Source organism: Mandrillus leucophaeus, unplaced genomic scaffold, assembly GCF_000951045.1.
Source record: "Mandrillus leucophaeus isolate KB7577 unplaced genomic scaffold, Mleu.le_1.0 Scaffold217, whole genome shotgun sequence".
Taxonomy (NCBI): domain Eukaryota; kingdom Metazoa; phylum Chordata; class Mammalia; order Primates; family Cercopithecidae; genus Mandrillus; species Mandrillus leucophaeus.
The window spans coordinates 2,737,739-2,762,518 of record NW_012102221.1 but is presented as its reverse complement, the minus strand read 5'-3'; the positions used below and the strand labels follow the sequence as shown (position 1 = coordinate 2,762,518).

General features: G+C 40.9%; 1 protein-coding gene across 1 annotated transcript; it reads left to right on the top strand.

Annotated features, from left to right (window-relative positions):
* Nucleotides 1–607: 607 nt before the first annotated feature.
* On the top strand, nucleotides 608–23,714 carry TLR3 (toll-like receptor 3). The gene is made up of 5 exons (XM_011980785.1): nucleotides 608–704; nucleotides 15,110–15,557; nucleotides 17,378–17,569; nucleotides 20,887–22,739; nucleotides 23,262–23,714. The coding sequence occupies exons 2-5, from the start codon at nucleotides 15,117–15,119 to the stop codon at nucleotides 23,488–23,490; spliced, it is 2,715 nt and encodes a 904-aa protein (XP_011836175.1). The 5' UTR covers nucleotides 608–704; nucleotides 15,110–15,116; the 3' UTR covers nucleotides 23,491–23,714.
* The last annotated feature ends 1,066 nt before the right edge of the window (nucleotides 23,715–24,780 follow it).

Below are 24,780 nucleotides of genomic sequence, written 5' to 3'. Positions count from 1 at the left end.
AAAGCGAATTAAGAACGAAATGCCTAGTTAATCTGAACTTTACTGGGCATACTGATTTGTTCCCTAATGCGTCTGACCATTGAAAAGTGGATCAGCAGGAATGGGACTGCCTCTCGGCTCTGCCATGATCGGCTCTTCCTTTGCTGTGAAACTCAGTTTCTTCCTGGATCAAGAGGTTAACTTCTGCCAGTGTTATTTTACAGCGTTGCAAAGAGATAAAAGCCAGACAGAAGAAGTGAAAGTACTTTAGCTTTGATTAGGGATTTTTTTTCTGTCCCTGTGACCATACACTACCCAATTCTGACAGCTTTGCATGAGTCTAGCAGAAAATCGAGGGATTCACTGTTATTCGTTAACTTGTAGATGTCCAGACCCGCCCACATCAAATGGTGAGGTCCCCACTTTTGACTTCAGCTGTTGCTATATCTGTGACCCTTTTAATGAAATCCAAGGATCTCGGCTTTAAAAAAGTTAAAATAAAATAAAAACAAGATGTTTCTCGAAGCAGTTTGAAACACCTCTCTGAGGTGTCGGAGATTGTTTTTGTTTTCTCCCTTTGCCCTTCTTGGAATGCACCAAACATAAAAGCATTTTTTTCAAGCTTTACTTTCACTTTCGAGAGTGCCGCCTGTTTGCCACACATTTCCCTGATGAAATGTCTGGATTTGGACTAAAGAAAAAAGGAATGGCCAGCAGTCATCCAAGTAAGTGAAGGTGTTCATTTCACGTTCTTACTGGGCAGGGTCTCTCTTGCTGAGTAGAATTCGTTAGTAGAATGTGTATGGTTTTAACCTTCTTTGGTCTTTCTTGGATCTGGTGCTTGAAATCCAGTCAGAATCATTCAGGAAGGAAAGTGGAAGAACCGGGAGATGACATGGGCTTGGGAGAAGGGCATAACTCAGAATACAAGTAAAAGCACCAGTATCTGGTTAATTTGATCACATATTTATGCAGTATTTAATTTTTTTCCTCTGTAGCATTCTGTACCTGGAAAAAACACATTAGGGAAGCTATGGAAATCATTTTGCAACACCTTTTTAACAAATCACATCTTTACCTTAAAGAAACAAAACTCCAAGATGTGAAAAGAGCGTGTCCCCTTTTGTTAGTTTTATTGGCAGGAGGGGAGACAGCAGCTGGCATTGTATGACAGTGTCTTGGATAGGAGAGAACATTCAGGTGTGCCTAGGAGTAAGTAAATGGCTTTCTTTCACCTCACGAAGGATAATGGAAGAAGTGGGGAAGTGGAAAGATGTTCAGGTGTACAGGAAGATCAGAAACTGGCATTGGCAATTGTGGGTACTCGGGCGAACATGGAGTTGGCTTCAGCAAGTTGACTCCCAGGTTTACAGATGATCATGTGCTGGTATGTGTCTGCACAGGGGCGTGCCTATGTATTAACCTAATACGAAGGTTGCAAAGTTTACAAATCAAACTATGAATAGTGGTTAACTCCGGATAGTCTGGCTCCAGACCCCATGTCCTAACCATGAGGCAACATTGTCTCTCACTTGGATGAAGAATGTGAATTCCATGTGCCCTTACAAAATATTTCCAAAATTCTAAGGCCAAGTGAGACTCTTTTTAATTGCTTCTTCATTTTCTTTATTTCTGTTAGATCTCATTCAACAGCAACTTTTTCTTCACTCTCATTTCATCCTTTAACTGCAATTTTGCTTGTTTTACTGAAGCATGTCCTAGAATAACGTTTTCATACAGATCATATGGCTATGAACTTACTGCATTTTTGCATATCTCAAAATACTCGTACTTTTTTCTTTAGTTATTCAGGTGGATGTGAAATTTTTTTTTATTTTATTTCATTTCATTTCATTTATTGATTTAGAGACAAGGTCTTGCTGTGTTGCCCAGGCTAAAGTACAGTGGCATGATTGTGGCTCACTGCAGCCTTGACCTCCCTGGCTCAAGCAATTCTCACACCTCAGTGTCCCGAGTAGCTGGGACCACAGGTGTGAACCACTATGCCCAGCTAATTTTTAAAAACTTTTTGGTGGAGATGAGGTTTCCCTATGTTGCCCAGGCTGGTCCCAAACTCCTGGGCTCAAGGGATCCTCCAGCCTCAGCTTCCTAAAGTGATGGGATTCCAGGCATGAGCCACAGGTAATTTTTTTGGCCTGGCCAAAGGTAATTTTCTTATTTTTTAGAGAGAGGGTCTTGCCCTGTTGCCCAGGCTGGAGTGCAGTGGTGTGATCATGATTCATTGCAGCCTTAACCTCCTGGGCTCAAGGGATCCTCCTGCCTCAGCCTCCGAAGTAGCTGGAACTACAGGCTTATGCCACCACACTTGGCTAATTTTTAATTTTTTTTTTTTTTTTTTTTGTAGATACGGGGTCTCACTATGTTGCCCAGGCTAGTCTTGAACTCCTGGTCTCAAGTATCCTTCCGCCTACCCCTTCTGAAGTGCTGGGATTACAGGGATGAGCCACTATACCCCTTGCCTGGATATGAAATTTTAAATTCAAAATAATTTTCTCTAAATGTTTGGAAAGCTTATCTCTATTGTTTTCCAGTGGTTCATTATTGGGAGAACCTGCTCCTGATGTTTAACCTGGGTTCTTTTCTATTTCCCAAGTGTCTCGGCTGGGTTGAGAAATAAAGGGAAAGAGCACAAGAGACAGAAATTTAAAGCTGGGTGTCTGGGGGAGACATCCCATGTCGGCAGGATCTGTGATGCCCCCCGAGCTGTAAAACCAGCAAGTTTTTATTAGCGATTTTCAAAAGGGGAGGGAGTGCATGAATAGGGTGTGGGTCACAGAGATCACAGGCTTCACAAGGTAATAAAATATCACAAAGCAAATGGAGGCAGGGCAAGATCACAGGACCACAGGATGGGGCGAAATTAAAATTGCTAATGAAGTTTCGTGCACGCATTGTCGTTAATAACATCTTATCAGGAAACAGGGTTTGAGAGCAGACAACCTGTGTGACAGAAATTTAATAGGTGGGAATTTTCCTCATCCTAATCAGCCTGGGAGCGCCACAGGAGACTGGGGCTTATTTCATCCCTTCGGCTTTGACCATAAAAGACGGCACACGCTTCCAAAGGGGCCGTCTATAGGCCTACCTTCAGGGTGCATTCTCTTTCTCAGGGATGTTCCTTGCTGAGAAAAAGAATTCAGCGGCATTTCTCCTATTTGCTTATGAAAGAGGAGAAATATAGCTCTGTTCCGCCTGGCTCACCTGCGGCCAGTTCAAAGTTACCTCTCTTGTTCCCTGAACATCGCTGTTATCCTGTTCTATTTTTTTTTTAAGATGCTCAGATTTCATATTATTCAAACACACATGCTCTACAAACAATTTGTGCAATTGATACAATCACAGGGTCCTGAGGCGACATTCATCCTCCTCAGCTTACGAAGAAGATGATGCGATTAAGAGATTAAAGTAAAGACAGGCATAGGAAAACACAAGGATATTGACTGGGGAAGTGATAAGTGTCCATGAAATCTTCACAATTTATGTTCAGAGATTACAGTAAAGACAGGTATAAGAAATTATAAAAGTATTAATTTGGGGAACTAATAAATGTCCATGAAATCTTCACAATTTATGTTCTTCCACTGTGGCTTCAGCCGGTCCCTCCGTTCGGGGTCCCTGACTTCCCACAACATCTCTCCCTTTCTTTTTACATAAATGTGCCTTGGTGATGAAGGCTTGTTCGTTCTCTCGATTTTGACGCAGGATTCTTTGACTGGCCCGGGCACACTGAAAACAAGTCGATTAAACAGAGAAACATAATTCCAAAATTCACCACAGTAGAGCCCCCAGTAGACTTGATCCAAGTCATGGGGTTCAATCCCTAAAGATTTTCTGCCACCTGATCTAAGGCCTCAGCTCCCGGCACAATGGATAAGTGAGCTTGAGAGGCTTCGAAAATTTGTTTCTTTAATTTAGTTATGTCCAATGATAAATTATCTTCCCTTCCCAGAAGGTGTCCCTTGACCATTTCCCATGAATGATCAGTCTCATTATAGGAATATGGGGTGATACAGAAATCAGAAGTATTCCAGTCGCACTGCATTTGCAAGTGATGTTCGAGACTCACTACCCGATCTCCAAGCCAAATAACAGATGGTCTTAAATCATTAATTTGATTAGCCAATTTTTGATCAATGCCTTGTTGAGAATTCCACATTTGGGTGGAATTGGCTTGCTAATTATTAACAAAATAAGCTGTTTGAATAGATTGATGTAACGCCATTCCGGCAGTGGTGGCCAGTGCAGTGACTATAATTAGGCCCATGATCACAGCGATTAAAGTGAAAATAAATCTCTTAGATCTTTTTAGAATTTGCTGTAACACTTCATTAATTAAATGTATCGAGGGGGAGGATTCCCAAGGTCTGGGCAAAGTTACTGGAATCCAGATTCCTTCTCGAGCTCGAACCAACATTACACTTTTCCTGGAGTCAAAATGGGAGTTAATACAAGTGTACAAATGACAATTAATGCATTGGACAGTTTGATTGTTCGTCCAAATTTTTATATTTCCCACTAACAGCTTATAAGGAGGCTTAACACAACTCTGTATGGGAACAGTCAGGCTGGAGGTAAGTAAAGCAGAATGTCTGGATCTACGTTGATACTGAGAGACTGGAGCAGTAGTGGGGACAACAGACAGAATAGTTTCCCCTTCCCATGCTCACAGTCCAGACATGGCAATAGCCAATTTCCAAAGTTCTGGGTGTTCTGGGCTCAGAATGGGGAGTATCATACGAGGCCTTGGCGTGGCGGGGGAGGGTAATGCCCTTATCTTCCCATTTTATGGGAAAGAATGAGCTGAACCTCCTCTGCAAAGTAGAAGGATGATTCTCATTCTCCCGATAAGAAATAAAATAAGTAGCCTCCAGGCATTCCCTTCCGCCAGAGGAGCAATTGTTTCTTAAATAGCCCTTTGGTGCCCAGTCTGTTACTAAACCATATGAGTCATTTTTTAATATTACTGCATGTGAGTTAACACAATCTTCCCAAATTAAAGTTTTAGATGGGCCCTCAAAATTTTTAGGGCATGGTTTTCCCGCAGGTTTGTATTGAAAGTATGGGGCATCTCCCATTATTCCCCCTTTCATTTGTTTTAAAGGAGAAAGGGAAAGGCCAGAGACCAAATGTCCCGGTTCCTCTGTAGCTGATCTCTCCGGAAGATAAGCAGCCCACACTTGAGTTTCTGGATGAATACAACCAGGTGCATGTCCGAGGCACAGAGGAGGGTATTTGTAACCCATGGTAACATTAAAAGCAGTGCCTTCTTCTCCCGGTTGAGCAGGGCAACGGTCATCTGTAGCTCCAGGCATCCACACACTATCATTAGTGCAGATTTCCACAGGAGCGTCCATCCAGGTGAGAGGTCGAATAAGTGGAGGAAAAGGCACATAAGCCCAATAAGAATGATTATGTGTAGCAGGTAAATCAGTGTGAGAGGAAACTGGTGAGACAGAAAGTGTAAAGAGGAGAATCATTAAATAAAACCCATTGTAAGCGAGATTGAGTGCTGAAGGAGGAAGAGAAAAACAGAGGGATGTTATTTTCAGGCTGATAGAAATGGTGAGATTTTTAGGTTTGTAAGGAGAAAAAGAAAGGTAATTAGAAGTGGGATTAGTTAGAAGAGTCCCCATTGCCATCAGAGAGGATTGAATTAGACCCATTGTGATTTGGCATGACAGCTTCTAAGAAGCTGGCACAGATCTCACCACGTCTGAGGGCAATCTCTGACACCGACGTCTTTTCTCTGCGGGTTTTGTTTGATGATCTGGTGAAACCCAAGCACATCCTCTTTCCCATGTTAAGTAGAATTAGAGACAATATTTAAAGATTTGGGGAAATCCTGTAAGGCAGTAATCACAGCAATTAACTCTGCCTTTTGAGCAGAAGTATAAGAAGTAGAAATAAGCTTGTCTGTAGGACCTACATAGGCAGCATTTCCATTGCTGGAGCCATCGGTGAACACTGCAACAGCCTCAGGAACGGGCTGATCTTCGGTTAGTCGAAGGACCAACCAAGATGTCATTTTTATAAAATCAAACAGTTCGTTTTTTGGATAATGATTGTTAATAACACCAATAAAATCAGCCAAGTGAATTTGCCACAGTGCTGAATGTTGAAAGGCAGCCTGAACTTTGAGCCGATTTAAAGGAACTACAATTAAATTCGGATCAAATACAGAAATTTGAAGTATTGTACACCGAGCCTGGCCAATTGTTACGGCAGTTTGGTCCAGATAGACAGACGAAGTTTTTGACACAGAATGAGGAAGAAAACACCACTCCACTAAATCATTATTTCGAACTGTTAGTCCAGTAGGGGAGTGTAATGAAGCGAAAACCAGAAGCTGAACAGGCTGAAACGGCTGTCCTCTAGATAACTGGGCGGTCTGGATTCTTTCCTCTGCGGATTCCAGTTCTAGTGAAGCCTCAGGGGTCAAAGTCCTGGGACTGTGGAGATGGGACTTTCCCTGCAGAGTAGAAATCAAGTTCAACAGTGCATAGGTCGGAATGCCTAAAGTAGGTCTTAAATAATTAATGTTACCCAAAAGTTTTTGGAAGTCATTTAAAGTTTTTAAGGAATTTCTCCTAATTTGAATTTTTTTGAGGTTGGATGCATTGTTTATTCGACCATCATTTCTAAATATTGAGCAGGGGTGGTCTGTTGAATTTTATCCTGGGCGGTGTGTAATCCAGCCTCAGTAACACGGCGGCTCAAAATTTGATAACAGTCAATTAATTCTTTATCAGTGGGGGCAGCAATTAAAATATCATCAATATAATGAAGAATATAGGCCTGGGGAAATTGGGCTCGAACCGGTGACAGCACTTGTCCAACATAAAGCTGGCAGATTGTCGGGCTATTCAGGATTCCTTGAGGAAGTACTTTCCATTGATAACGAGCTGCAAGCTCCTGATTATTGATAGATGATACAGTAAAAGCAATTTTTTCACAATCCGATTTATGTAAAGCAATATGAAAAAACCAGTCTTTAAGATCAGTGACTATGAGAGGCCGATGTTTAGGTATTGAAGCAGGGGCAGGTTTCATTACAGCGTGAATGGCCCTTAAGTCGGTTACCATCCGCCACATGCCTGATTTCTTTTTTAGTGGAAACACAGGAGAATTCCAGGGGAAAAGAGAGGGTTCCACATTTTTAAGCTGTAACTGTTCAGAAACCAACTGAGTTAAAGTCTACAGTTTTTCAAAGCCTAACTGGGCATAAGTATCAGAGAAACGATCGGAGCCTGTGAGCTGAGCCTGAGTAACTAGAATGCCATGAGTCGGATTTAGCTGAGCCTGCGGACAGGCCTCCTCTGACCACCAAGTACGAAATTGTAAATGCTGAGATGGGGTCAGAACAGCTTTTGTCAAAATGTCCCAGTCTAAAGGAAGCAAAGTGACCTCTGTACAAAAAGTTTGCAATACCATTTTAACCTAAGGAGAAGTAGGACCGTACTGAGTACAAACATCCTTAAATTTTTTTTTTAAAAAAAGTAAGATTGAGCGGCGCATATCGACGCAGACCAGAATGAGAGTGTGAGAAAGGGGAATTGAAGGAGTAGAAGAAGCAGAAGTATACTGGTGATTGCTGGCGTCCATGTGCGAAGAAGGACACAAAGAAGCAGGCTGAGGGGATGGCAACGCGACCAGTTGAGGAACTGAAACGACAGGAGGGTGAGGGGCTGAAGTGGATAGGGGAAGGCCTGCAGAATTACAGGTAAATTGTAGTTTGGTCCCGGAGCCATTAGGTGACACCTAGAGACAAATGCTGCAAAGGTTTGAAGAGGGACGAATTGGCAAATCTATGGTCCTGGGCTGTGTGAGTCACGGCCACGGCCACGGGAGCTGCAAGTACTTGCTCTTCATGAAAAGAAGTAAGATCATCAAGGGGTAACGTTAAGCCAAAGTCACCAGAGTTAGACGTTGAATTTTCAACATGGTTAGGTGGAAGAGGAGTAGCTGAATGGAGAAGCTGATCAGATAACGAAGGCCGTGTGAGAGAAAAGTTGAGGAGGTATTGGGATGGCACGCACCAAGGCCCAATCATCCCAAGTGGTGACAGGAGCACAATTCCCTGTTGAGACAAAGTCCTGGAATGCTGTAAAAAGATCCAATACTTTTACATATGCGGTTCCTTTTTTAGGAAACCAAGGACAGTGTTTTTCCACCGCCCTGAATAGAGAGACCATATTTTCCATGGGCACCCACATCATTCCTTGTTTTAACCAGAGTTTAATATAGAAGAGATAGGCATAATTTTTATACTCCGTGTGTCCCATAGTTAACCCGGACCATACACAGACTGCTCACCAGTCGTCACGGAGTTGAACACACGTATCTGTGAACCAAGCCGATGTTGTTTCACCGCACCTGCCAAAGGGAGTCAGGTTCCCACATGCACTTAGGAAAAAAGAAAGACCACGTTAGCGCCAGATATCGGGAGAACCCGCTCCCAATATTTAACGTCGGCTTTTCTGTTTCCTAAGTGTCTCGGCTGGGTTGAGAAATAAAGGGAAAGAGCACAAGAGAGAGAAATTTAAAGCTGGGTGTCCGGGGGAGACATTACATGTCAGCAGGATCCGTGATATTCCCTGAGCAGTAAAACCAGCAAGTTTTTATTAGCGATTTTCAAAAGGGGAGGGAGTGCATGAATAGGGTGTGGGTCACAGACATCACACACTTCACAAAATAATAAAATATCACAAAGCAAATGGAGGCAGGGTGAGATCACAGGACCACAGGATGAGGCGAAATTAAAATTGCTAATGAAGTTTCGGGCATGCTTTGTCGTCGATAACATCTTATCAGGAAACAGGGTTTGAGAGCAGACAACCTGTGTGACAGAAATTTATTAGGTGGGAATTTTCCTCATCCTAATCAGCCTGGGAGCGCCACAGGAGACCGGGGCTTATTTCATCCCTTCGGCTTCGACCATAAAAGACGGCACACACTTCCAAAGGGGCCGTCTATAGGCCTACCTTCAGGGTGCATTCTCTTTCTCAGGGATGTTCCTTGCTGAGAAAAAGAATTCAGCAATATTTCTCCTATTTGCTTATGAAAGAGGAGAAATATAGCTCTGTTCCGTCCAGCTCACCGGCTGCCAGTTCAAAGTTACCTCTCTTGTTCCCTGAACATCGCTGTTATCCTGTTCTTTTTTTTTTTTAAGATGCCCAGATTTCATATTGTTCAAACACACACGCTCTACAAACAATTTGTGCAGTTGATACAATCACAGGGTCCTGAGGCGACATTCATCCTCCTCAGCTAACGAAGAAGATGACGGGATTAAGAGATTAAAGACAGGCATAGGAAAACACAAGGATATTGATTGGGGAAGTGATAAGTGTCCATGAAATCTTCACAATTTATGTTCAGAGATTACAGTAAAGACAGGTGTAAGAAATTATAAAAGTATTAATTTGGGGAACTAATACATGCCCATGAAATCTTCACAATTTATATTCTTCTGCCATGGCTTCAGCCGGTCCCTCCGTTCGGGGTCCCTGACTTCCCGCAACAGTTCACGTTACTGATGAGAAGTTTTTTATTAATCAAGATCTCTTTTCTTTGGAAATGAAGGCTTTAGGATTTTTGTGTGCATGGTTGCAATTCTGAAATTTCATAAGATTCTCTCCACGTCTGTTCCTCTTTCACCCCTCCCGCCTAGCATTAGGTGAGTTTTGCCCACTGATGAAATGTCTTCAGATGGGGAAAGTCCTTCAGTCATTCAGGGATATGCTTTGTAATGGATTAGTCCTTCTCAGTAATTCTGACCTCTAGCCGGAGCCCTACCAGAGGGGCACCTTTCGCCTAAGCAAGGAGAATGTATAGTAGGGACTTTACCTGTGAGTTGGTAAGTAGAGGTAGGAAGTTCTGAAGGAACTGGAAGAGAGGTTTGGGAGACTGTCAGAGAGGGGGTGGGTGGGGAACTGGTCCCTGGCATTCGAGAGGCATCATTGCCAGCCCTGCATTCTTCATGCACCTGGGCAAGTCAGCAACGTGCATCCTTGCTGGCCTGGCTGTGGCATTCCTCATGGCCTGTGGATATAAAGAATGTGCACAGCTCTACAATGATTAGTGCCAGAATTATAAAAGCCATGAGATGGGAATACTAGTTTATAGAAGTCAGTTTTTTTTTTTTTTCTGTTTCTGAGAACTAAATTAGAATATTAGTAAAATCACTATTTTTAAGTATATTAGAATAATTCTAAATACTCACATTAGTTCTGTTTTCCTAGGATTAGTGACCTAAGACGATTTTATTATCTGAAACTTACTGGAATAATTTTTGTGTCATGACTTTTAGATCTTGTGGAATATCTGTTCAGATATCATTACCATTGCTTCATCTCCATAGTTTGTGGGTGTATTTGATTTTTTAAAATATCTGAAATTAGGTTTTGGTCACACCCGAGAGTATCACATTGGGTACACATCCCACCAAAATAAAGTGTGACAATGTATGGAGATAAGAGTGGCTTTCCTGAGCTTATTAAATGCCCGTGGAAAACTACCGTATGAGTGCATTCTCACACTGCTCTACAGAAACGCCTGAGACCGGTCATTTATAAAGAAAGACGTTTAATTGGCTGATGGTTCTGTAAGCTGTACGGGCAGCCTCTGCTTCCAGGGAAGCCTCAGGGAGCTTTTACCCATCACAGAAGGCAAAGCTGGAGCTGGAACCTTCACATGGCCAGAGCAGGAAGAAGAGAGAAGGAGAAGGCGTCACACACTTTTATCTATCTATCTATCTATCTATCTATCTATCTATCTATCTATCTATCTATCTATCTATCTATTATTTTGGGGGGAGCGGGAGCGGAGTTTTGCTCTGTTGCCCAGGCTGGAGTGCCATGTGGTGGGATCTCGGCTCACTGCAACCTCTGCCTCGGTAGTTCAAGCGATTCTCCTGCCTCAGCCTTCCCAGTAGCTGGGATTACAGGCGCCCGCCACCACGCCCAGCTAATTTTTGTATTTTAGTAGAGACAGGGTTACACCATGTTGGCCAGGCTGGTCTCAAACTCCTGATCTCAGGTGATCTGCCTGCCTTGGCCTCCCAAAGTGCTGGGGTTACAGGCGTGAGCACTGCACCCGGCCACCACACACTTTTAAATGACCAAATCTCATAAGAATTCACTCACTCACTATCAGGAGAACAGAACCGAGAGGGTGGTGCTAAACCAACTGTGAGAACTCCGCCCCATGAGCCAGTCACCTCCCACCAGCCCCCACCTCCAACACTGGGGATTATACTTCGACATGCGATTTGGGTGGAGACACAGAGCCAAACCACATCAGCTATGTGTTCAACATATATTTATTTCTTCAGAGCCGACAAAGTGGCCGGCGTTGTTCTAGACACAGACAACACCGTATGGAATAAGAACTATGTCCTCTACTATTATAGCTTCACATTCTAGTGAGAAGCAATAATTAATAATAAAGAATACACAACATTGGATAATTTCCATCAACCATAGCACGGAAAAAGCAATCTAGAAAAAGAGCAAGATGGGAGGGTTTGCACTTTGAACTTCAAGACTTGTTATAAAGCTACAGTAATCTGAACAATGTGGTATTGGCCTAAGAACTGACAAATATTTCAGTGGAAGAGAGTAGACAGCCCAGAAATAGACCCTCACTTAAAACATTTATTCGGTTTCTAAGGAAAGCACAGAACAGTCCAGTGGGGGAAAGAAAGTCTCTTTAAAAAATGGCCTGACTTGGCCAGGCACGGTGACTCACATCTATAATTCCAGCACTTTGGGAGGCCAAGGCGGGTGGATTACCTGAGGTCGGGAGTTCAAGACCAGCCTGGCCAACATGGTGAAACCCCCTCTCTACTAAAAATACAAAAATTAGCCGGGCATGGTGGCGGGTGCCTGTAGTTCTAGCTACTCGGGAGGTTGAGGCAGGAGAATCACCTGAACCTGGGAGGTGGAGGTTGCAGTGAGCCAAGATCACACCACTGCACTCCAGCCTGGGCGACAGAGCGAGACTCCAATTCAAAAGAAAAAGGTCTGACTGACTTTTTCTTTTTTTCTCTCAGAAGAAAAAGGTCTGACACACAAAATACTGCGACTCCTACTTCATGCATACACAATAATTAATTTAGGAAAGATCACAGACCTTGACATAAAAGCTAACACCGTAAAGCTTTTTAGGGGAGAGTATCTAAGTAACGGGAGTAGGAAAAGTTTCTAGAGAAGACACAGAAACAATAAAAATAAAAGAGAAAATGATAAGCTAGACTTCATCATAATTAAGAAGACATTAGTAAGAAAATAAACAGGCAACCCACACACTGGGAATAAATATTTACAAAATAGGAATCTGACAAAGGACTGATACTGAGATAGGTAAAAAATTCCTACAACAGAAAAATAAAAAGGAAACAATCGAATAGATGAGCAAAATATTTGAATATATAAGGGAAGATAAATGAACAATAAGCACATGAAAATTGTTAAATATCATTAGTCCGCAGGGAAATGCAAATTAAAAGCATAATTAGCTATCACTACCTACTCACCAGAATGACTAAAAATAAATAAAAATAGGCACCAAATGTTATCAGGGAAGTCGGTGGTGCGATACTTTCCCAAAAGATCTGGCAGTTTCTCATAAAATCAAACGGCCTCACCAAATGGCCCAGCCATTCCAATCCTAGTAATTTACCCCAAAGAAATAGAACACAGTCACGTGTTGCTTACTTATGGGGATACATTCTGAGAAATGCATTGTGGGAACATCAAAGGGAGTGCTTACACAAAACTAAACAGTACAGCCTGTGACGCCCAGGCTGCAAAACCAGACAGCCAGCCTGTGACCGCACTGAATACTGGAGGCAGTTGTAACACAATGGGAAGTACTTGTGTATCTAAACATAGAAAAGGTAAGTGAAAATGTGGTAGGCAAGATTACAAATGGCACTTCCATAGGGCACTTAGCACAAATGGAGCTTGCAGGATTGGAAGCGGCTCTGGGTGAGTCTGTGAGTGGGTGGTGAGTGAATGTGAAGGCCTAGGACATGGCTGTGCACCACTGCAGACTTTATGAACACTATACACTTAGGTTATACTAAACCTATTTAAAAATCATACTTTCTTCAATAATAATTAACTTACTATAACTGCTTTACTTTATAAATGTTTTAATTTTTCAAAACTTTTTGACTCGTAATAATGTTTGGTTTAAAACAAACACATTGTACACCTATACAAAAGTATTTTCTTTCTTTATATTCTTATTTTATAAGCTTTTTTCTACTTTTAATTTTCTTCTTTTTTTTTTTTTTAACTTTTTAAACGTTTTTGTTAAAAACAAAGACAGAAACACACACATTAGCCTAGGCCTGCTCAGAGTCAGGATCTTCAATGTCACTGCCTTCCACCACGTCGTGTCCCACTGGAAGGTCTTCAGGGGCCACAACATGCACGGACCTGTCGTCTCCTGTGATCACAGTGCCTTCTTCTGGAATCCCTCCTGAAGGACCTGTCTGAGGCTGTTTTACAGTTAACTTAAAAAAAACTAAGTAGAAGGAGTACATTCTAAAATTATGACAAAAAGTATAGTAAATACATAAATCAATAACATATTCATTTATTATCATCAACTATTATGCACTGTACATAATTGTGTGTGCTATATTTTATATAACTAGTAGTATAGTAGGTTTGTTTACACCAGCATCACTATATACATGTGAGGAATGCATTGCACTATGATACTATGACAGCTACATTAGTAGGTGATAAGAATTTTTCAGTTACATTATGATCTGCAGTGAATATTTATTTATATGATTGCAAAATTTATATGATTGCAAAATTGAGGCTGGGCACATTGGCTCATGCCTGTAATCCCAGCATTTTATGAAGCCAAGGCTGGAGGATCACTTGATGTCAAAAGTTTGAGACCAGCCTGGGCAACATAGCGAGACCCTCTCTCTCTGTAAAATTTAAAAAAATAATAAAAAATTAGCTGGGTGTGGTGGTACATGCCTGTAGTCCCAGCTACTTGGGAGGCTGCGGTGGGAGGAGCCCTTGAGCCCGGGAGTTGCAGGCTGCAGTGAGCCATGATAGCACCACTGTACTCTAGCCTGGGCAACAGAGTGAGACCTTGTCTCTAAAAATAAATAAATAAACACAAATAATTTTTAAAATTGTAAATGATATTTACTGACTTTAGATTTTCTGGATTGATGTAGGCCAAGGACCTCATATGTAATCAGAGTTTCAGGATAACATGCTAACATTTCACATCTTGACAATGTCAAGCAATGTTATAGCTGACAGTTTTAGGAAACGTAAGAATGGAAGAAATGTGGAGAAAAATGTACTTATTTATTGTAAATAAAGTAAAAATTAACTGGCTGGGCACGATGGCTCACACCTGTAATCCCAGCACTTTGGGAGGCTGAAGTCGGCAGATCACGAAGTCAAGAGATGGAGAGCATCCTGGCCAACATGGTGAAACCTCGTCTCTACTGAAAATACAAAAAATTAGCCGGGAGTGGTGGCGGGCGCCTGTAATCACAGCTACTTGGGAGGCTGAGGCAGGAGGATTGCTTGAACCCGGGAGGCGGAGGTTGCAGTGAGCTGAGATCGCGCCATTGCACTCCAGCCTGGTGACAGAGCGAGACTCTGTCTCAAAAACAAAACAAAACAAAACAAAATCAAAAACAAACAAACAAAATTAACTAAAGAGAAGTGAAGAGAATGAAGGAAAAATATAATTAAATTCCTTATCTTTATAGTGAAATCAGTAAATGAAGAAATAGAAGGGCAAGAATATTAAGTTTATGGAGGTAATCATGAGAATTACAGATAGAACCTATCAAAAGAGAGACATTGCCGCTGCAACTGGGATCAAGGTGAAGGATGGGAAGGAAGTTTGGATGTTCTGTTTTTTACCTTTCTGTACTGTTTGAAATGTTTCTGTTTGATGTATTACTTGTATAATATGCACTTGTAGGGCATAAGAGTATGAGTCGTAATATACATAGTCATATTTTGGTGGTATATTTTACAAGGAATATACCAATGCATTTGAAAGTCATCTGCTATTAATGTTGCTCATACATTTTAATGTTTCTTCTATACAGCAGAACCATGAGACAGACTTTGCCTTATATCTACTTTTGGTGGGGACTTTTGCCCTTTGGGATGCTGTGTGCATCCTCCGCCAACAAATGCACTGTTAGCCAAGAAGTTGCTGACTGCAGCCACCTGAAGTTAACTCAGGTACCCGATGATCTCCCCACAAACATAACAGTGTTGAATCTTACCCATAATCAGCTCAGAAGATTACCAGCTGCCAATTTTACAAGATATAGCCAACTAACTATCTTGGATGTAGGATTTAACTCCATCTCAAAACTGGAGCCAGAATTGTGCCAAAAACTTCCCATGTTAAAAGTTTTGAACCTCCAGCACAATGAGCTATCTCAACTTTCTGATAAAACCTTTGCCTTCTGCACGAATTTGACGGAACTCCATCTCATGTCCAACTCAATCCAGAAAATTAAAAATAATCCCTTTGTAAAGCAGAAGGTAAGATGAAAATGTCTATTGTTACTAATGATTTAAAGTCACTTATCCATCCTTAGACTTACTATCTAAACATCAAAGTAAGAAAAAAGAAGAAATTTGATCTAATCCAATTTGCCACAAATACTGCCATTATAATAGAAAATGCTTCCAAAAGAGAAAATGTACTCTTAAATCAGTTTCATCCTTAATTTTCAATGTTTGCCTCTCTCGCTTTTTCCCATTAGAAACAGAACTTAGATGCAAGAGGCAGAAGTAATGAACAGAGAAGAATCAGAATATCCCATAAGAACATGAACACTAAACTTTCAATGCTGCTGATTTAGTATGTGAAGTCATGAAAAAAGTCTAGAGTCCAAAGTCTGACTTAAATAAAATTAACAAATTGATACAATGATCAAGTGAATTGTTCAACTAAAAATCACCTACTCCTGGTTTAAGAAAATCTCCTCAATGGCTATTTCAATGACTTGTTCAATAGTGGTGTCACTTTTTCAATGACGGCTACCTTTTTCTTTTCAACAGTTTGCTTGAATTTTAGTTTGTTTTTTTTTTTCCTTTTCTTTTTAGTTGACATTTAATAATTGTACATATTTATGAGATCTAGAATGCAGATCTTTCAATATGTGTATACAATGTGTAATGATTAAATCAGGGTGATTATCATATCCATCATCTCAAATGTTTCTCATTTGTGTTGTGAACATTCAAAATACCCTCTTCTAGCTTTTAAAAAATATACAATAAATCATAGTTAACCATATTCACCCTACAATGCTTTAGAGCACCAGAAAACAAACAAACAAACAAACAAACAAACAAAACGCATGCTATTGTTTCTAAATCTGAGGCAATTATTAAGTGTTTTTCTTTAACCAAACTGATTTTCAAGTTACTTCATTTTATGGCCTTACAAAAAATTGAGCATTGCTCTTCCTCAGATGCCAAGAATAGTCTACAAATGTAAATATGCTGTGAAACATAAAGTGATTTGCTCCCTGGCTATTTTAAATCTTCTCTTGGGTCTTCTTAGAGTCTAATGTGGATGAAATATCTTCAAATACAAAGGCCTCAAAATCTCGCTAGAGAAGTCATTGTAAAATGTTATTTTTGTAAAGACTTAAATTAAAAAACTTGCTTCTCGTTAATAGAGATTACATTAGATTTTGCCTTAACTGGTATCATCAGCTTTTCCTTACCTTTTGCCTGAATTTGAAGCGTACATATTCAAAAGTAGCAAAGGGTGATAAAACATCCCACAGTACTGACAAGCAAACAAAAGTTAATATTCTGTACTAGTCATGATCCAAAATTTATATAACTATGAATCTTTCTCAGTATAAAAATCTATTTGAAATTTCATAGATGGCAAAATTCTACTCATGCTTTTTAAGAAAGCATTCTGTTCTTTTTTCTGATACTTATTTTCAAGGTGAATGCATGACACTGTGTTTGATAAGCCACGTGAAAATCCTTGCATCATAAGTAAATGGTTATGAAAAATAAGTTTATAAATTAGCAATGTTCCTTATATCATAAGTAAGCTTAAATCCTTCTTATTTTGGTAAGAGAAATAAAACGATTCTTGAAGTAAGAAATAAAATCCTTCCTACAATGGTTTCAAGGGTAACCATCACAAAGATTATAACATAACAAAGATTAATCAGAACAAAGATTTTTTATTATGCTTACTGTTAGTATTCTACAGAATGATACAGAGGTGTTGATTTTGTTGCTGAAATATTTTTAAGATGTACTTACATTTAAAAGAACTGTTTTTGACACCAAGACTCTAACATATGCTTATTATATTTTCCCTTCAGAATTTAATCACATTAGATCTGTCTCATAATGGCTTGTCATCTACAAAATTAGGAACTCAGGTTCAGCTGGAAAATCTCCAAGAGCTTCTATTATCAAACAATAAAATCCAAGCGCTAAAAAGTGAAGAACTTGGTATCCTTGCCAATTCATCTTTAAAAAAGTTAGAGTTGTCATCAAATCAAATTAAAGAGGTAAGAAGTAAGCTAAAATTATTTTGCATTCTGCCTTTAAGGTGGGTAGTCCCTATCTGTGTCACAGACACAGGAATCTGACGTTCTCTAGCCTTTGCCTGTCTTCCAGCATTCCTTCACACCTACTGCTTGGGGGCATTGGTGCCACGGTCCTGAGAGCTCAGGCAGCCCCAGGAGAGGTCGGGAGATGGGACTCTGCAGTCCTGCAATACCGGGTGGAACCCCCGTGCCATGACCTTGGGAACATCCTTAACCTCTCTGAGTCTGTGTCCTCACTTGCAAAGTGGAAATAGTGCTCTCTGTCACACAAACTCTCTGAAAGAATTATTAATAAAAGAGTACGATGGTCAAGAGCCCCAGGTTCACAGTTGGGTTAGCTGGCCTGGTCTCTGGGCTTTGTCTTTTAACCATCGTGTTATCAGGCAAGTTATTCAAGTTCTCCCTCTCCAGCCTCCCAGCTTTCAAACGGGCGTGATAATGACTCTACTTCACAGGACTGTGTGGTAAAGAATTTAGGACCGTGTCTGGCATAGGCAGGGCTCAGGAAATGACAAGCAGCCCTACGTTGTTATAAAAACCTTCCTACAATGAAGTCAGCTTAAATAACTGACAGGACTGTCTCTTTTTGGAATCGTGATCTTCAAGCTAATCATTTGCTGTCACGGGGGAGCAACAACTCTCTGGACGGGTGGCACAGGGGTAAAAGAATTTACCAAGACAGTTGTAGGTGGAGAAAGGCACGTTTGTTAGTGAAAGTAGGAAACTACATTGCGAGAAGGCAACGGGCATTTCAGCAAGAGAAGCTGACTGCAAAGAAACAAAGGCTGCTGGGGATTTTACAGGATTATGTTTATGCTGAAGAGGGCTCTGTGCAGCACGGACAGCGCCCAGGTTGCAGTGGGCTAACTCGCAGGGGCCTGGGGATAGTTGGGCACAGGAAGACTGCCAGTTATTCGCACAGGAGGGCTATGTGTCCTGGATCATGAAGAAAGAAATAACTTACCTGCTCTTTTGCTTTCTCTCGGTCCTGTCGACTGACTCCTTTTCCCTCAATAGGATTCCGCACTTTCATATACAGGTTGTCTGTATTTTACACTCATTTTGTTCCAGGCTACAAGACTACCGGAAATCCTTACTTACAACTCTATTCATTTTCAGACATAAAAATAAATGGCGTACAAATTTATCCTGAGATATTAAGATGTTTTGTGCAAGCTATTCATTTTATTTTTTTAAACAGCATTTTCTATGATTAAGACATTTATTCTAGTAATGGTATTAAATATATCAATAAATGAGAAACAATAATAATAAGGGGTGATTAAAAAAAATCACTCAAATGTCCATAGTCAGAAACAACCACGGTTAGCATTTGGGTACATTTATCCCTGACTTTTCTCCAAATAATTATAAGGAAAAACAACAGCTTAAATTCTTACTGTACTGAAATTCATACTGTTTTTTTAAATCCTAAAGGCGCTTAACTGTGTGTCAAGTACTGTGATAAATTTTAAAAAATATTTTATGTATATAGTAGTTTTAATCAACTTATTCTTAGTTTCTTTTCTTTTCTTTTATTTTTTGAGACTGAGTTTCGCTCTTTGTTGCCCAGGCTGGAGTGCAATGGCACGATTTGGACTCACTGCAACCTCCAACTCCCAGGTTCAAGCTATTCTCCTGTCTCAGCCTCCCGAGTAGCTGGGATTATGGGTGCCCACCACCACGCCTGGCTAATTTTTGTATTTTTAGTAGAGACGGGGTTTCACTGTGTTGGCCAGGCTGGTCTCGAACTCCTGACCTCAGGCGATCCGCCTGCCTTGGCCTCCCAAACTGCTGGAATTACAGGCGTGAGCCACCGCATCCGGCCTAATCAACTTATTCTTAATTGTCATTTTCACAAAAGAAAACTGAGATGAAGAAAGTTAACGTGACATATCTCAGGCCCCACAGGATCCACCTGGGACAGCGCTGGGTTTCTGGCTCGCTGGGACCAGAGGCCCTGCTCCTAACAGTTATGCTATATTGCCCACCGAAGATCATGGTGTCTCCTGCTCTTTAGATTTAATATAATATCATGAACATCTCCCATACAATTAAGAATCATTCCAAAGCTAAATTTTACTGCCTGTAAAATAGTGCTATCATGTAGATTTATCGTACTTAATTTCATAATTTTCGGCTTTGCATTTTAACTCATTTGTTTATGATAAAGCACCCTTTCTTCAACACTTCTCTTTTTTTCCATTAGCCTTACCGTCCCCCAAATGACACATTACAAATCGGAGCCCCGCCAGGCTGGGTGCGGTGGCTCACGCCTGTAATCCCAGCACTTTGGGAGGTCGAGATGGGGGTGGATCATGAGGTCAGGAGTTCAAGACCAGCCTGGCCAGCATGGTAAAATCCCGTCTTTACTAAGAATACAAAAAAATTAGCCAGGTGTGGTGGCAGTCGCCTCTAATCTTAGCTACTCAGGAGGCTGAGGCAGGAGAATCGCTTGAACCCAGGAGGCGGGGGTTGCAGGGAGCTGAGATTGCACCACTGCACTGCAGCCTGGGGGACAGAGCGAAACTCTGTCTCAAAAAAAAAAAAAGAAAAGAAAAGAAAAGAAAAGAGTGACTTCATGGCAGTCCATGAGTGACTTCATGAGCAGTTTATTCATCGCAATTGTTCTCATGGTGATAAAGAAAAAGTACCAGGAGATTGATCCTGGACTGGAAGGTCAGAGAAGGCTCCTTGAAAAGGTGGCATCTAAGCTGAGGCTGTGAATGCTGAGCAGAAGCTAGCCAGTGGCCAGGGTAGTCAGAGGTTGGAGCAAGAGGTGGGCGCTGTAAGGAAGGACTCGTGCATTAGAGGAAGGGGGAGAAATGCTCTGCCCACAGGATGTGGTGAAGGGTGAGTAGAGATGGAGTAAAGAACTGCATTGAGTCAGGCGCGGTGGCTCATGCCTATAATCCCAGCACTTTGGGAGGCCGAGGCAGGTGGATCACAAGGTCAGGAGTTCGAGACCAGCCTGGCCAACAGGGTGAAACCCCGTCTCTACTAAAAATACAAAATTAGCTGGACGTGGTGGCGGGCACCTGTAATGCCAGCAACTCAGGAGGCTGAGGAAGGAGAATTGCTTGAACTCGGGAGGCGGAGGTTGCAGTGAGCTAAGATGGCTCCACTGCACTCTAGCCTGGGTGACAGAGTGAGACTCCATCTCAGGAAAAAACGAAAACAAAAACAAAAACAAAAAAAAACAGAACTGCATCTAAGCTTTTCAACAGCCTTACAGAGTCTGTGCTTTTGATTGTTAACCTCTTTTTTTCTACCTTTAGTTTTCTCCAGGGTGTTTTCACGCAATTGGAAGATTACTGGGCCTCTTTCTGAACAATGTCCAGCTGGGTCCCCGCCTCACAGAGAAGCTATGTTTGGAATTAGCAAACACAAGCATTCGGAATCTGTCTCTGAGTAACAGCCAGCTGTCCACCACCAGCAATACAACTTTCTTGGGACTAAAGTGGACAAACCTCACTATGCTCGATCTTTCCCACAACAACTTAAATGTGATTGGTAACGATTCCTTTGTTTGGCTTCCACATCTAGAATATTTCTTCCTGGAGTATAATAATATACAGCATTTGCTCTCTCACTCTTTGCACGGGCTTTTCAATGTGCGATACCTGAATTTGAAACGGTCTTTTACTAAACAAAGTATTTCCCTTGCTTCGCTCCCCAAGATTGATGATTTTTCTTTTCAGTGGCTAACATGTTTGGAGCACCTTAACATGGAAGATAATGATATTTCAGGCATAAAAAGCAATACGTTCACAGGATTGATAAACCTGAAATACTTAAGTCTATCCAACTCCTTTACAAGTTTGCAAACTTTGACAAATGAAACATTTGTATCACTTGCTCATTCTCCCTTACACATACTCAACCTAACCAAGAATAAAATCTCAAAAATAGAGAGTGGTGCCTTCTCTTGGTTGGGCCACCTAGAAGTACTTGACCTGGGCCTTAATGAAATTGGGCAAGAACTCACAGGCCAGGAATGGAGTGGTCTAGAAAATATTTTCGAAATCTATCTTTCCTACAACAAGTACCTGCAACTGACTAAGAACTCCTTTGCCTTGGTCCGAAGCCTTCAACGACTGATGCTCCGAAGGGTGGCCCTTAAAAATGTGGATTGCTCTCCTTCACCATTCCAGCCTCTTGGTAACCTGACCATTCTGGATCTAAGCAACAACAACATAGCCAACATAAATGATGACATGTTGGAAGGTCTTGAGAAACTAGAAATTCTGGATTTGCAGCATAACAACTTAGCACGGCTCTGGAAACATGCAAACCCTGGTGGTCCTGTTTATTTCCTAAAGGGTCTGTCTCACCTCCACATCCTTAACTTGGAGTCTAATGGCTTTGACGAGATCCCAGTTGAGGTCTTCAAGGATTTATCTGAACTAAAGATCATCGATTTAGGATTGAATAATTTAAACACACTTCCAGCGTCTGTCTTTGATAATCAGGTGTCTCTAAAGTCATTGAACCTTCAGAAGAATCTCATAACATCAGTTGAGAAGGTGGTTTTCGGGCCAGCTTTCAGGAACCTGAGTAACTTAGATATGCGCTTTAATCCCTTTGATTGCACATGTGAAAGTATCGCCTGGTTTGTTAATTGGATTAACAAGACCCATGCCAACATCCCTGAGCTGTCAAACCACTACCTTTGCAACACTCCACCCCACTATCATGGGTTCCCAGTGAGACTTTTTGATACATCATCCTGCAAAGACAGTGCCCCCTTTGAACTCCTTTTCATGATCAATACCAGTATCCTGTTGCTTTTTATCTTTGTTGTGCTTCTCATCCACTTTGAGGGCTGGAGGATATCTTTTTACTGGAATGTTTCAGTACATCGAGTTCTTGGTTTCAAAGAAATAGACAGACAGACAGAACAGTTTGAATATGCAGCATATATAATTCACGCCCATAAAGATAAGGATTGGGTCTGGGAACATTTCTCTTCAATGGAAAAGGAAGACCAATCTCTCAAATTTTGTCTGGAAGAAAGGGACTTTGAGGCAGGTGTTTTTGAACTGGAAGCAATTGTTAACAGCATCAAAAGAAGCAGAAAAATTATTTTTATTATAACACACCATCTATTAAAAGACCCATTATGCAAAAGGTAGGTAAACATTGTGAAATTTTAAGTGTGTACTTGCTTTTCAATTAAACTTTTTTTTTTTTGGATGGAGTCCCACCCTGTTGCCCAGGCTGGAGTGCAGTGGTGTGATCTCAGGTCACTGCATCCTCCACCTCCCGGGTTCAAGTAATTCTCCTGCCTCAGCTTCTTGAGTAGCTGGGATTACAGGTGCGTGCCCCCACGCCTGGCTAATTTTTGTATTTTTAATAGAGATGGGGTTTCACCATGTTGGCCAGGCTGGTCTTGAACTCCTGGCCTCAGGTGATCTGCCCACCTGCCTCCCAAAGTGCTGGGATTCCAGGCGTGAGCCACCACACCCGGCTTCAATTAAGCTTTTAAATATTACCAATATTACTCAACTCAAAGAATTTTAAAAATAAAATTAAGAAAAAAAACCCCTGAGTTTCAGTAACAGCTTAAACTCTGTTACAGACTATTTTAAATAGTAGTGATTCTGGCTGTTAATAACTGTGTATTAATTCTTCGATACTTTTCTTTACTTAGATTCAAGGTACATCATGCTGTTCAACAAGCTATTGAACAAAATCTGGATTCCATTATATTGATTTTCCTTGAGGAGATTCCAGATTATAAACTGAACCATGCACTCTGTTTGAGAAGAGGAATGTTTAAATCTCACTGCATCTTGAGCTGGCCAGTTCAGAAAGAACGGATAGGTGCCTTTCATCATAAACTGCAAGTAGCACTTGGATCCAAAAACTCAGTACCTTAAATTTATTTAAATATTCAATTAGCAAAGGAGAAACTTTCTCTATTTAAAAAGTTCCATGGCAAATTTAAGTTTTCCATAAAGGTGTTATAATTTGTTTATTCATATTTGTAAGTGATTATATTCTATCACAATTATATCTCTTCTAGGAAAATGTATCTCCTTATTTCAGGCCTATTTTTGACAACTGACTAAATTTTACCCAAAATAAACACAGAAGCACATAAGAACATTCTCTACTGATAAATACACAATCGGCCACTGAGCCTGTGACAACATAAGGAGTTTTAAAACATTTCTCATCTTTAGAAAAGTTAGAGTTACATTAGGGTTTGTGATGATCTTTTCGTTTTTTGGATACACTTAAAAGAAAGATAATTGTTTCAATGGGTATAATGCTATTTCCTTTGTAAAAGAGTAAAATATATACCCATATTTTTAACAAGTTTAATTACAGTATTTTTTCAATGGAAACACTTTGTATTTTAGTAAGTACTTGTCTCAGTACTGATTTCGTTAAATGTTAAATATTTTTTAATATGCATACCCAAGGGCAGAAAACATTTGCAATTCATTTTCATTAATGAGACGATTACTTGAATGAATATTGACTTGTATTTTCCTGAGATACGAGTTTCTGCTGTGGGAGGGTAGAAACGATTCTCCTACTAAAAGTATTGTGGGCAGGCTTGCTTTCTGAAGGCTAATCAGTAACCGGCTTTGTGGAAACAGAACCTTCCTCCCACGGTTACAGACTCAGGAGATGGCACTGGCGAAATCACTTGGGCTCACTGGGATTCTTTGACTCCTGATCTTGAAAATTATGATAATAAATAGCATCGTAGATATTCCTATATAATTAGTGATGATGATCACTGTATAATATATTCACAGGAATGTATTATTTTACCATAAAATAATATGCCATGTATAAGGTAGTCCTTATCTAGAAAGACTATTTTTATTTTTTTGTTTGTTTTTTATTCGTTGGTTTGTTTTTGAGATGGAGTCTGGCTCTGTCGCCCGGGCTGGAGTGCAGGGGCCCAATCTCCGCCCACCGCAATCTCCACCTTCTGGGTTCAAACTATTCTCCTGCCTCAGCCACCAAGTAGCTGGGATTACAGGCACATGCCACCATGCCTGGCTAATTTTTGTATTTTTAGTAGAGATGGGGCTTCGCCACGTTGGCCAGGCTGGTCTCAAACACCTGACCTCAGGTGATCCACCCACCTTGGCCTCCCAGAGTGCTAGGATTACAGGCATGAGCCACCATGCCCGGCCTTTTTATGTTTG